The sequence below is a fragment of the Oncorhynchus nerka genome, linkage group LG22 (genome assembly GCF_034236695.1).
Source record: "Oncorhynchus nerka isolate Pitt River linkage group LG22, Oner_Uvic_2.0, whole genome shotgun sequence".
Lineage (NCBI taxonomy): Eukaryota > Metazoa > Chordata > Actinopteri > Salmoniformes > Salmonidae > Oncorhynchus > Oncorhynchus nerka.
The window spans coordinates 90053214-90068455 of record NC_088417.1 but is presented as its reverse complement, the minus strand read 5'-3'; the positions used below and the strand labels follow the sequence as shown (position 1 = coordinate 90068455).

Sequence of the window (15242 nt, the reverse complement as noted above, 5' to 3'; positions counted from 1 at the left end):
AGAGAGCTATTTACAGGGACAGAAAAAAAACTCGCTTCAATTTTTCTATTTTATTTTGAAAGAAAAATATACCTATTATTTCATAAGAACTTCATATAGAGTACCCTGATAAGTAACACATGGGGGGGAACAAAATATACACGATACAAAACCAAATCGTTAAAAAAAGATGAGAATACATAAAAATAAAATATTTATAAAAAGTAATTTCTGTAAGGTAAACAAACACATGATGATACAAAAACATTTAAAAACAGAGTTAACTATTCACAGGCTATTGGGTCATATTCCTTTCACCAAAGATGAGCATGTTTTTATGTTCAGCACAAATATTTAAGTAATTTATGACATACCAATCACACAATTTACTAAGAACAAAAACATAAAAGAAAAATAGATGACATTTTAAGAACACTGAGCAAGCCAACCAGCAACAAGCTCATGCCACTTCAGAAAAGCTTAGAAAATCACCAGTAACCATTTCGACCCATTGGTATAAAAAATAACTGTCATACTGTGTGGGTAGACATGTTACAAATGAATCATCTGTAAAAGAACTGTAATACTGTGTGGGTAGACGAGTTACAAATGAATCATCTGTTAATGTACAGTGCGAGAGGCAGGATTTTCAGTTCTCCAGCCATAGGAGGCATCATTAATCTGAGTGCTTGAAACAGTTATTCTCCCCATCCTTTGTGAAAATCTTAATCTTCCAGACCCTGTCAACCGCGAGCCTCTCGTAGCGAAAGAGGATCGCCCAGTGTCACACTCATGACCGTCACTCAACGATGCTCTCTATGCAGTAGGGATGTCCTGAAACACAGGACACATCACACAATGGTATTATTTAAATAAAAACTGTGCCGTGTATGAGTGCAAAACCTCGATTGAAGTTGACATTAAGTTAGTAAAGTGAACTAAAGTAAAGTGAACTAAAGTAAAGTTACACACCTGAGAGACCTCCGACTGTCCTTTTCCAGGTGGTTCTCTGGACCTTCGGTCTCATAGGAGGCCAAGTGCAGCTCATCCTCGGTAAAGACAGGTGTAGTGACCAGGTATTGGAGGATCTTCCTGTCTCTCTCAAAGGGACACATCACCTGACGCCACACCAGGAACTCACTGACCTGCTTCGCCAGGTCCCACAGTTTCTATAGACAAACAGGAAATGAACAATATTGACAACATCGCCCTTTTGCCCACTACTAAAAGCATAGTAGAAGATGAGTATTGTCATTATCAATAACCCCAACAATAATGCATCCCGTACATTACAGTAAGACTCACCTCAAAGTTCACATGACCGTTGGGTAGTCGGCTGGCACATCCCTCATTGAGGAAGTAGATGTCCTTGATGAGAAGGCTGAAGAATGGAATGACTATCTTCTCCTGGTTGCTGTGTGCTGTAATAGACCTCTGGGTGGCTCCTCGCAGGGCAGTACGGTAGTTGCTGAAGTTACTGGAGGGGTCCATTTGGTGCTCCAGTATGTCAAATTTGTCTGTGTTGACTTTGCTCCAGGTCTTCTTCAGTCGGGACACAGGACTCATGTTCATTCCGCCTATGTGGAGAAGAGACCAGGGTTTGGGGATCAATTCCACTTCAATTCAGGGTTTGGGGATCAATTCCATTTCAATTCAGGGAATTCAGGAAGTAAACTGAAATTCAAATTCTTAGCATACTATTGCAGAATATATAAATTATTCTAGAGCCCTGTATTGTAACTTACTGATGATGGCCATGAGTGAGTTGAAGTTGCCGATGTTATAGCATTCTCTAGCCACATCTATGAAGAACTCCAAGGCCCGGGCTCTATGCTTCTTCTTTACAGGCTGGAAGGAAGAAAAACACAAAACCATGGGAACAGAGTCAGAAAGAATGGATGACAAAAAATAATGGTTGTGGGGAGAGAGACAGAGATAGAGAGCTAAAGAGCGAGAACAAGAGAGAAAGACAGAGCACTCACCATGCAAATTTCAGTAGCCACCAGGTAGCTGAGTCTGTTAAACCAAGCTACATAAGCCTCCAGGTTAGTAGTCTTGCGTTTTCGGAAGAAACTCTGAGGGGGAAAGAAAGTTCATGGTTACTTTTCAACTTATTATCTAGCTGAATTACAACATTAAACTGCTGATGGAGCAATCCAGTGAATTCTGTTAATTGTCTTGTAAAATTAACGTGGTCTAGAGTTGTTTCTCTCAGTCAGTTCTTGGCTACTTGTTGTGAGGTACTCTGTTGATGATTGTTAACAGGCTAACACAATGATAGTCAGCCACAACACATTCGGTAACCTCCCCCTAATGACTGACATATGGTCTCTTATGCAACCAGTGGAAGGTAGTGGACAATGTTATGTACACGGTAGTGGACCAGGTTATGTACACGGTAGTGGACTATGTTATCTACACGGTAGTGGACAATGTTATCTACACGGTAGTGGACAACGTTATAGACATGGTAGTGGACTATGTTATGTACACGGTAGTGGACAACGTTATGTACACGGTAGTGGACAATGTTATGTACACGGTAGTGGACAACGTTATGTACACAGTAGTGGACTATGTTATGTACACGGTAGTGGACAATGTTATGTACACGGTAGTGGACCAGGCCTACCTTATGGTTAACCAGGGGATCTTTCACACCAAAGGCTTGGATGAACTCCTCTGGTCCAATAAAACTCAGTCTGTCCTGGAATTGGAAAAATCATAAGGTATAAACTCAATATTCTTACATTCACGTTACTTGATGGATCAAGTTTATGTATAAGAGAAACTTTAAGTTAACAATAACTTCTAATTCAAACAGAAATGCCATTCAGTTTCAACTTCTCTGAACACCACATGTCTAGAAGGTACATATACAATATAATCTCTCCTTACCAGTTCAATGTGTGTGAGCTGCTGGGCTAGTATAAAGGCATCATCACAGACACTGAGGACATCATGCCGATGTCCGTTCTGCTGCTTGGCCTTCAGAGCGGTGGGTCTCTCTGCTGCGGAGGCGTTGAGCGTGGCGATCGCCTCCTCATACTGACCCAGAGCCGCCAATCTCTGGATCAACAGCTGAGTCATCTGCTGCATGGCCCGCCATGAGTACTGATATAAACATCATAGAGATATGAGTACTGATATAAACATCATAGAGAGATATGAGTACTGATATAAACATCATAGAGAGATATGAGTACTGATATAAACATCATAGAGAGAGGAGTACTGATATAAACATCATAGAGAGAGTAGTACTGATATAAACATCATAGAGTACTGATATAAACATCATAGAGAGAGGAGTACTGATATAAACATCATAGAGAGATATGAGTACTGATATAAACATCATAGAGAGATATGAGTACTGATATAAACATCATAGAGAGATATGAGTACTGATATAAACATCATAGAGAGAGGAGTACTGATATAAACATCATAGAGAGATATGAGTACTGATATAAACATCATAGAGAGAGGAGTACTGATATAAATCATCATAGAGAGATATGAGTACTGATATAAACATCAGAGAGATATGAGTACTGATATAAACCATCATAGAGATATGAGTACTGATATAAACATCATAGAGAGATATGAGTACTGATATAAACATCATAGAGAGAGGAGTACTGATATAAACATCAGAGAGATATGAGTACTGATATAAACATCATAGAGAGAGGAGTACTGATATGAACATCATAGAGAGATATGAGTACTGATATAAACATCATAGAGAGAGGAGTACTGATATAAACATCATAGAGATATGAGTACTGATATAAACATCAGAGATACGAGTACTGATATAAACCATCATAGAGATATGAGTACTGATATAAACATCATAGAGAGATATGAGTACTGATATAAACATCATAGATAGATATGAGTACTGATATAAACATCATAGAGAGATATGAGTACTGATATAAACATCATAAAGATATATGAGTACTGATATAAACATCATAGAGAGATATGAGTACTGATATAAACATCATAGAGAGATATGAGTACTGATATAAACATCATAGAGAGAGGAGTACTGATATAAACATCATAGAGAGATATGAGTACTGATATAAACATCATAGAGAGAGATGAGTACTGATATAAATCATCATAGAGAGATATGAGTACTGATATAAACATCAGAGAGATATGAGTACTGATATAAATCATCATAGAGAGATATGAGTACTGATATAAACATCAGAGAGATATGAGTACTGATATAAAACCATCATGAGAGATATGAGTACTGATATAAACATCATAGAGAGATATGAGTACTGATATAAAACATCATAGAGAGAGGAGTACTGATATAAACATCATAGAGATATGAGTACTGATATAAACATCATAGAGAGATATGAGTACTGATATAAACATCAGAGCGATATGAGTACTGATATAAACATCATAGAGATATGAGTACTGATATGAACATCATAGAGATATGAGTACTGATATAAACATCATAAAGATACGAGTACTGATATAAACATCAGAGAGATATGAGTACTGATATAAACATCAGAGAGATATGAGTACTGATATAAACATCAGAGAGATATGAGTACTGATATAAACCATCATAGAGAGATATGAGTACTGATATAAACATCAGAGAGATATGAGTACTGATATAAACATCATAGAGATATGAGTACTGATATAAACCATCATAGAGATATGAGTACTGATATAAACATCATAGAGAGAGGAGTACTGATATAAACATCAGAGAGATACGAGTACTGATATAAACATCATAAAGATACGAGTACTGATATAAACCATCATAGAGATATGAGTACTGATATAAACATCATAGAGAGATATGAGTACTGATATAAACATCATAGAGATATGAGTACTGATATGAACATCATAGAGATATGAGTAGTGATATAAACATCATAGAGATATGAGTACTGATATAAACCATCATAGAGATATGAGTACTGATATAAACATCATAGAGATATGAGTACTGATATAAACCATCATAGAGATATGAGTACTGATATAAACATCATAGAGAGAGGAGTACTGATATAAACATCAGAGAGATATGAGTACTGATATAAACATCATAAAGATACGAGTACTGATATAAACCATCATAGAGATATGAGTACTGATATAAACATCATAGAGAGATATGAGTACTGATATAAAACATCATAGAGAGATATGAGTACTGATATAAACCATCATAGAGAGAGAGGAGTACTGATATAAACATCAGAGAGAGAGATGAGTACTGATATAAACATCATAGAGATATGAGTACTGATATGAACATCATAGACATATGAGTACTGATATAAACATCATAAAGATACGAGTACTGATATAAACATCATAGAGATATGAGTACTGATATAAACATCATAAAGATACGAGTACTGATATAAACATCATAGAGATATGAGTACTGATATAAAACATCATAGAGAGATATGAGTACTGATATAAACATCAGAGATATGAGTACTGATATGAACATCATAGAGATATGAGTACTGATATAAACATCATAAAGATACGAGTACTGATATAAACATCATAGAGAGATATGAGTACTGATATAAACATCAGAGAGATATGAGTACTGATATAAACATCAGAGAGATATGAGTACTGATATAAACCATCATAGAGAGATATGAGTACTGATATAAACATCAGAGAGATATGAGTACTGATATAAAACATCATAGAGAGATATGAGTACTGATATAAAACATCATAGAGAGATATGAGTACTGATATAAACATCATAGAGAGATATGAGTACTGATATAAACATCAGAGAGAGATATGAGTACTGATATAAACATCAGAGAGAGATATGAGTACTGATATAAACATCAGAGAGATATGAGTACTGATATAAAACATCATAGAGATATGAGTACTGATATAAACATCATAGAGAGATATGAGTACTGATATAAACATAGAGATATGAGTACTGATATAAACATAGAGATATGAGTACTGATATAAAACATCATAGAGAGATATGAGTACTGATATAAACATCATAGAGAGATATGAGTACTGATATAAAACATCATAGAGAGATATGAGTACTGATATAAACATCATAGAGATATGAGTACTGATATAAACATCATAGAGAGATATGAGTACTGATATAAACATCATAGAGAGATATGAGTACTGATATAAAACATCATAGAGAGATGAGTACTGATATAATCATCATAGAGAGATATGAGTACTGATATGAACATCATAGAGAGATATGAGTACTGATATAAAACATCATAGAGAGATATGAGTACTGATATAAAACATCAGAGAGATATGAGTACTGATATAAACATCATAGAGAGATATGAGTACTGATATAAAACATCATAGAGAGATATGAGTACTGATATAAACATCATAGAGAGATATGAGTACTGATATAAAACATCATAGAGATATGAGTACTGATATAAATCATCATCAAGAGAGAAATCAAATCAAATGTTATTAGTCACATGCGCAGAATACAACTGTTGTAGACCTTACAGTGAAATGCTTACTTATGAGCCCCTAACCGACAGTGCAGTTTAAAAAAAATGTGGATAAGAATAAGAGATAAAAGTAACAAGTAATTAAAGAGCAGCAGTAAAAAAAATATATATATATACCGGGGTTGCCGGTACAGAGTCAATGTGTGGGGGCACCGGTTAGTTGAGGTAGTATGTACATGTAGGTAGAGTTAATCTACCTACACTCAGTGACCAGTTTATTAGTTACACCCCCCAGATCATGAAAATGGTTTGCTCCTACAGACAGTGAGTCACATGGCTCGGGGCTTGCTATATAAAGCAGGCAGACAGGCATCAAGGTATTCAGTTACTGTTCGATTGCTTCCTGGGCTTTTCACACACAAGTGTCTACGGTTTACAGAGAATGGTGAAACAAACAAAAAACATCCAGTCAGCGGCAGTCCTGTGGGCGAAAACAGCTCGTTGATGAGAAGTCTAAAGAGAATAGCAAGAATCCTGCAAGCTAACAGGCCTGCCACAAACAGGCAATAACGGTGCAGTACAACAGTGGTGTGCAGAATAGAATCTTGGAACACACAACCTGTTGGTCCTTATCACAGATGGGATATTGCAGCAGACGACCACACCGGGTTCCACTCCTATCAGCTAAAAACAAGATGCGGCTCCAGTTGGCACGCGATCAACAACACTGGACAATTGAGGAGTGGAAAAACACATCCTGGTTCCTGTTGCGTCATGCCGATGGCAGAGTCAGGATTTGGCGTAAGCAGCATGAGTCCATGGCCCCATCCTGCCTGGTATCAACGGTACAGGCTAGTGGCGGTGGTGTAATTGTGTGGGGAATGTTTTCCAGGCACACGTTACGGCCCTTGATACAAATTGAGCAACGTTTGAACGCCACACCTTATAGAATTCATGCCCCAAAGAATTCAGGCTGTTTTGGAGGCAAAGGGGGGTCTGACCCAGTACTAGATGGGTGTACCTAATAAACTGTGTACCTAATAAATTGAGAATGTACTGTATACGCATACTGACATAACAACGTAAAGAGGAGCTCAAGTTATGTACTTAACACAACAGAAAGAGGATATTAAATGTAATATATGTATCGTATATTTCTACATATTCTAGTTCAGCACAAACAGGAAGGAAAATCAATATCTATAGATATCATATACTTACAGATGTAAGATCTTAACGTTACGTCCGTCGTTAGAAACTAGAATGCCCACCCAAATCACACCCCGACCTAACCAAATAGAGAACCAAATAGAGAAATAAAAAGGCTCTCTAAGGTTAGGGCGTGACATTTAAAACTTGTAGTGTATTTGAGGTTTTAAAAGGCTTCTGAAGTTTGTAATTTCCACTTTGAAATTTCAGACTTGATTTTCCCTTGTGAAACATGTATCAACCCTTACAAATGTTCATTAATTATCCACATAATAATTAACATTTCCTGTTGTTGCAGGATTCTTTTCCTGCTGTAGCAAACACACTCAAATTACGATCCTACATCTGTACATCAATGTATACTTGTATAGTCACAAGAGAGAGAAATCAATATCCAGGAATATTTTTATTTGTGCTGATACAATGACGAGGGCACTGAGTTCATTATCTGGCTCTGGAATGTGTGAACTTGTTATGAGTGTGTATTTTCACCTCCTATGCTACAAATGTAGGATTTTAATTTGATCACTCTTTTGTTGCTGACAATTTTCCTGCACAGCAAAACATTCAACTTATTGTGTATTCAAGGTTTAAAAAGTATTCTAAAGTTGGTCATTTCCACTTAATATCAGACTTGATTTACCCTAACAAAAAGTGTATAAAACTCTACAAAAAAATGTCCATTAAAAATACACATAAATAATTCACATTTCCTGTTGCTGCAGGATAATTTTCCTGCTGTAGCAAACGGGCTCAAATTAAGATCTGACATCTGTGTCTATACTGATATAACACATATAATACATGGAACACGTGGAACCCATGGAACACACAGAACACATATAATGACATACAGTAACACATGAGTGACACACACAGTACCAGTCAAAAAAATGTCAAGAGTGTGTAAAGCTGTCATCAAGGCAAAGGGTGGCTACTTTGAAGAATCTCAAATATAAAATATATTTAGATTGGTTTAACACTTTTTTGGTTACTACATGATTCCATATGTGTTATTTTATAGTTTTGATGTCTTCACTACTGTTCTACAATGTAGAAAATAGTAACAATAAAGAAAAACCCTGAAATGAGTAGGTGTCTAAATTAGACGTCTGATGTCAAACTCAACTGTAACTGGTCAAATTAGACATCTGATGTCAAACTCAACTGTAACTGGTCAAATTAGACATCTGATGTCAAACTCAACTGTAACTGGTCAAATTAGACATCTGATGTCAAACTCAACTGTAACTGGTCAAATTAGATATCTGATGTCAAACTCAACTGTAACTGGTCAAATTAGATGTCTGATGTCAAACTCAACTGTAACTGGTCAAATTAGATGTCTGATGTCAAACTCAACTGTAACTGGTCAAATTAGATGTCTGATGTCAAACTCAACTGTAACTGGTCAAATTAGATGTCTGATGTCAAACTCAACTGTAACTGGTCAAATTAGATGTCTGATGTCAAACTCAACTGTAACTGGTCAAATTAGATGTCTGATGTCACGTCTATTGTCATCTCTAATGAGTCAGTCAGTTAAAGGTTATGTCAGGGGGCTGACCTCATCTCCTCTGGCCAGATGATGGCTCATCTCTTTCAGGCAGTGCATCATCCTCTCATCTCTGAAGTCATAAGGAAACGTCTCTGTCCACTCAGTCAGCAGCTGCACGATCTTTGGGGCAACGTCCCGTATTCTGATCTGAGGACAACAAGGAGAAAGACAAGTGTGAGACAGACTGTAAGGAGGTGGTGTCCACTCCTGGTTGTTAAGAACACCTGTGTGTGTGTGTGTGTCTGCGCTGTGTGTTTGTGTGTGCGTTCCTGCAGATTTGTGTCTGCGTGTTTGTCTGTGTATGCATGCGTGTGTGTCTGTTAGCTACCTTATCAAGCAGCAGGTCTCCAGATCGATGCTGCTCCACACACAGGTGACAAAGCCGAGACATGAGCTCGTAGGGGTGGAGGAAGAGACGAGAACTCAGCAGGAAGGTGAAGACGTAGGACCTCTGATGGAGAACAAGAAAAAAGATAATCAACAACAACTCATGTTGTCATCAACCCAGTATCAACCCAGCATAAAGCCAGTATCACCCCAGAATAAACCCAGTATCAACACAGCATAAACCCAGTATCACCCCAGCATAAACCCAGTATCAACACAGCATAAACCAAGTATCACCCCAGCATAAACCCAGTATCACCCCAGCATAAACCCAGTATCAACCCAGAATAAACCCAGTATCAACCCAGAATAAACCCAGTATCACCCCAGCATAAACCCAGTATCAACCCAGAATAAACCCAGAATCAACCCAGTATCAACCCAGTATCAACCCAGCATAAACCCAGTATCAACCCAGAATAAACCCAGTATCAACCCAGAATAAACCCAGTATCAACCCAGAATAAACCCAGTATCAACTCAGCATAAAGCCAGTATCAACCCAGTATCAACCCAGCATAAACACAGTATCAACCCAGCATAAACCCAATATCAACCCAGCATAAAGCCAGTATCAACCCAGCATAAAGCCAGTATCAACCCAGCATCAACCCAGCATAAACCCAATATCAACCCAGCATAAACCCAGCATAAACCCAGTATCAACCCAGCATCAACCCAGCATAAAGCCAGTATCAACCCAGCATAAACCCAATATCAACCCAGCATAAACCCAGCATAAACCCAGTATCAACCCAGCATCAACCCAGCATAAACCCAGTATCAACCCAGCATAAACCCAGAATAAACCCAGTATCAACCCAGAATAAACCCAGTATAAACCCAGCATAAACCCAGTATCAACCCAGCATAAACACAGTATCAACCCAGCATAAACCCAGTATCAACCCAGCATAAACCCAGTATCAACCCAGCATCAACCCAGCATCAACCCAGCATAAACCCAGTATAAACCCAGCATCAACCCAGCATCAACCCAGTATCAACCCAGTATCAACCCAGCATAAACACAGTATCAACCCAGCATAAACACAGTATCAACCCAGCATAAACACAGTATCAACCCTGCATAAAGCCAGTATCAACCCAGCATAAACCCAGTATCAACCCAGCATAAACCCAGTATCAACCCTGCATAAACCCAGTATCAACCCAGCAAACACAGTATCAACCCAGCAAACACAGTATCAACCCAGAATAAACCCAGAATAAACCCAGAATAAACCCAGTATAAACCCAGCATAAACCCAGTATCAACTCAGCATAAACCCAGTATCAACTCAGCATAAACCCAGTATCAACTCAGCATAAACCCAGTATCAACTCAGCATAAACCCAGTATCAACTCAGCATAAACCCACTCAGCATAAACCCACTCAGCATAAACCCAGTATCAACTCAGCATAAACCCAGTATCAACTCAGCATAAACCCAGTATCAACTCAGCATAAACCCAGTATCAACTCAGCATAAACCCAGTATCAACTCAGCATAAACCCAGTATCAACTCAGCATAAACCCAGTATCAACTCAGCATAAACCCAGTATCAACTCAGCATAAACCCAGTATCAACTCAGCATAAACCCAGTATCAACCCAGTATCAACCCAGCATAAAGCCAGTATCAACCCAGTATCAACCCAGCATAAAGCCAGTATCAACCCAGTATCAACCCAGTATCAACCCAGCATAAAGCCAGCATAAAGCCAGTATCAACCCAGCATAAAGCCAGTATCAACTCAGCATAAACCCAGCACATACTGGCACCTTTCCTGCTATTCAGTTGTGAAATCAGCTAATAATATATTGTATACTGTACCCATTCATTTTTGGAGGATAGAACTTATGAATGCTTTATGGACTTAATTAGTACACACAACACAGAATATAGCTGTATTCTATTTGTCCATAATAAAAGTCCATAATTTATGTTTTTGTTGTTGTCATTAGAGTCCCCCTAAGAGATCGTATTGGACCAGAGATAACACCACTAGCATCATGTTCTTGAAGAATAGAACTTCTAATGCATTGAGCCTGTTTTTACCCTATCATAACCCCAAATATGTTTGTATGATTCCATTGTTCATGTTTTATGTTGTTGTTGTTCTTGGAGCAGAGATAGCACTCACGTCAGGGTAGTAGTCCACTGTGGGAACTAAATGTTGTATTAGGGCCTCCAGGGAGCCAGAAACAAGACTGTTGTCATGGTAGCACATGTCCCCGTAGCTCACTTCCATGGGCTGGTGGTATTTGTGGGGATGAATGTTGTTGTTATAAGTGCTGGTACTGAACTTGCCAGCATACGGTGTCGTGGGAGGCATGTTGACCTGTTGAAGAGATGTGAAAATATAAAAACCATGTTCAATCTTTGTTGTTCTTCTCTTAAACTCCTAACTGATCACTTTATTTTTCATGGTTTCAATTCAGTGTTATTGTGTGTGTCTGTGTGTGTGTGTGTGCGCGCGCGGTGTGTGTGTGTGTGTGTGTGCATGCTTGCGTGTGTAAGAGAGAGAGAAAAGCTGAACTGTAACAACTTATGTAATAAGTACTAGCAGTGTGTGTGAAGTTACTATAATGTTACCCTATTACTGTATGTCGACACCATGCTGGTATAAGCCTGACTGTGTCACTGTCTCATATCCCTTCTACTGCTGAGTCTTTAGTCTACACCATGCTGGTATAAGCCTGCTTATACCACTGTCTCATTCATCCGACATCCTGGCACATTCTAACCCTGATCTCGTTCTCCCTGCTGGCTTCCACTGTTAAGAGATTAAAGGTGTTTTCTTCTTTACTCTGTTTAAACAGGGCTAAAGGAGCCAACGCGAACAGAGCCACGGAGCGTTGTATACAGTCCATTCCAATATTTGAGCCGCACAAAAGTGCGTAGAACGACGTAGAAAACGACACTCCGTCGCTGCGTTCGCGTAGTTTGCAACGTGGCCTTTAAGGTGACCTGCTACAACAGGAGCTGACGATCTGAAACACAAGAGCTATTCAACCAATCACCACCCAGCATTACTACTACAGGGACAGTAAAGATTAGATCTACGCTGTAACTGGAAAACAGTCAATGATATGGTAATGTTGCGTATTATCAACAATACTGTATCATACTGTAAATGATGATGCATTGTGGGAAAATGTTGTGGACGGGGAAATAATTGCTGTATTTTGAATGGTACTGTAATTCCACGCCACATAATACAGTGACCACTAGTGGGTGCATGTTATTGTTGTTTCTGGCTCATTGACATATTTTGAGGAGTGCCTTGTAAGAGGCTATATTTGTTGCACCAGTGAGTGAAAATGCTGTACCAATTTAACGCATATGTGGTTATAGTGCCCCATCAATTTGTATAGGGGACAGATTGGAATGGCAGCAAGTCTTAAACAGTAATGTTTGAGCATTTGTTTTCATGTCCTTTTGGTCTGTTTTGCCCTGTAGTCGCTGCAGTTTGGAAGCCCTTCTTAAGGCCTCTAGAAGTGCAAGTGATCTAAAACACCAAATATGAAATAATATACTGTTATGTGTAAAAACACTTTACCTTAGGAGCCAACCTGCTTGCACCAATCCCTTGTATTGACAGTAAATTACTGTGAAATACAAACCCCTCCCCTCAATGAATTTCATTCATCCAATCCGATTACGGTAGCATTTACTTCTTTTTTAAAAACCATATAATACAGTCAATTTTACGGTATTGTTCTTGTGTCATTACATAGCACTTGCTTTGATACGTCTTTGTATTAAAGTAGGAGTACTGTAATATGAAATATAGAATGTTACTTGCCCCCGAGCTGCCTGGAAGCTACTATCAAATTCACAGTAACCCCTTTACAGTGTACTAGATAGACCTACTACATTTGAATGAAAGTGACATTCTCTGACTGACTCAACAGGCTTACACTAAACTAGCCTGGCTGGGGTTGAATGGGTTTAAAGGTTTAGGTGGAAACAGATAAGAACTCAATCTATCTGATAAAGGAGCCAATAAAATAACAGTCAGAAAATAAGACTGATTTACAGTACCTTATACTGTATCTATCTTGGATATAACGTCCAATAAGATGGATACTGTTTATAAAATGGAGGGAATAAAATATCTCATTCCCACACATGTCCCACCTTGTTTTGCCTGTTCCCTAGTCTAGAAAAAGATAAGAACTAAAATCTGATAGAGAAGCAAATGTAGAGTAATAAAATAAGATAGATATGCTATATCCCTCTTGGACATAGTATCTAAAAATCTCATGTCTCACCCTGTTATGTTTCTCAGCCCAGTATCCAGCTAACTGTAGCAAGCTAACTAACCAATCACAACCCACCCAACCCACTCCCCTGGTACTGTTTATTACTCTTGACTCGCGCGGTCGTATTATGTGGAAAGCAGTCTTCCATAGAACTTGAGCTGAACCACAGTCTGTCACAACACTAGTGAGTAACGTAGGCTAATGCATGCCAGGCAAGTAATTACACAGGCAGGCATTATGCTGCAGACTAAAGCAAAACAATAACACAATTAAAGTACAAAACAACTGAAATTAGCTGTAATTATATCATATATAAGTGACTGGGATTTGTAAGTGATTTTGCAAAGAATTTTTGTTTGTAAAAGTCAAGATCTGCCATCATAAGCCGTTTTTGCCTCCATTCAAAGTGCAACCCTCAACCCCATTGAAAGCACGGTCATTAGAAATCTATTGGGAATGCATAGGATAGCCTAACACTTGTCTGGAAAGTTCCCAGCATGTTTCCTTGTTACAAATAATAAGACTTTCATAATGGACATATTGTGATCAACTTACCCCGACTAGAAAAAACTAACAGACTATGTGTATCAAATACAGCTATTCCAAGTCTTTGCAAAATAATATCATATGTAAGAAATTCATCTTCAAATCACAAAAAGCATATGAATACTACCGATCAGTGTTTTCAGAGCGTGAAATTCCTATTCGTATGGTCCATCCATTGTGTCCATGCAGTCCTTCGAATCACAAGTAATTTGAAACTGTGACCACGACCAGCCGTATTCAAATGACTTACAGAAAGCGGTGAAACAGCCTATAATAGGCTTAGAGGCGGATCGTTCTGCATGGCAGTAAGCCAATCACAGTGAAGAATCAGAAAAAGCGAAACGTTAGCGCACTCTCATTGGTCAGTTTGCCAGCCATCGATTCTCTTTGAACGACATAGGACCATAATGTTACATATAATGTTTTGTGAGAAGGAAAAAGTGAAAAGGACATTTGCTAGAGAGATAGGGGGAGTGTGTGAAGGCATATGGCATGGCCAGGTTTTTTGCGCTGGTCCACCATATGGAGTGTGAAATACAGTACCAGTGAAAAGTTTGGACACACCTACTCATTCAAATGTTTTTCTTTATTTTACTCTTTTTTACTAAATATAATAATAGTAAATACATCAACACTATGAAATAACACATATGGAATCATGTAGTAACCAAAACAAATCAAAATATATTTGAGATTCTTCAAAGTAGATCAGTCAATACAGAACATTTCAAGAACTTTGAAAGTTTCTTCAAGTGCAGTCGCAA

The 15242-nt window shown here is 38.2% G+C and overlaps 1 protein-coding gene across 1 annotated transcript; it reads right to left on the bottom strand.

Annotated features, from left to right (window-relative positions):
- Positions 1–35: 35 nt before the first annotated feature.
- Positions 36–14705, bottom strand: LOC115105975 (ras-GEF domain-containing family member 1B-B-like). Its single transcript, XM_029628524.2, has 11 exons — positions 14606–14705; positions 11808–12005; positions 9599–9721; positions 9280–9417; positions 2878–3093; positions 2612–2686; positions 1962–2054; positions 1725–1827; positions 1285–1556; positions 952–1148; positions 36–813 (listed from the first exon to the last, which is right to left on the bottom strand). The coding sequence occupies exons 2-11, from the start codon at positions 11997–11999 to the stop codon at positions 783–785; spliced, it is 1440 nt and encodes a 479-aa protein (XP_029484384.1). The 5' UTR covers positions 12000–12005; positions 14606–14705; the 3' UTR covers positions 36–782.
- Positions 14706–15242: the final 537 nt, after the last annotated feature.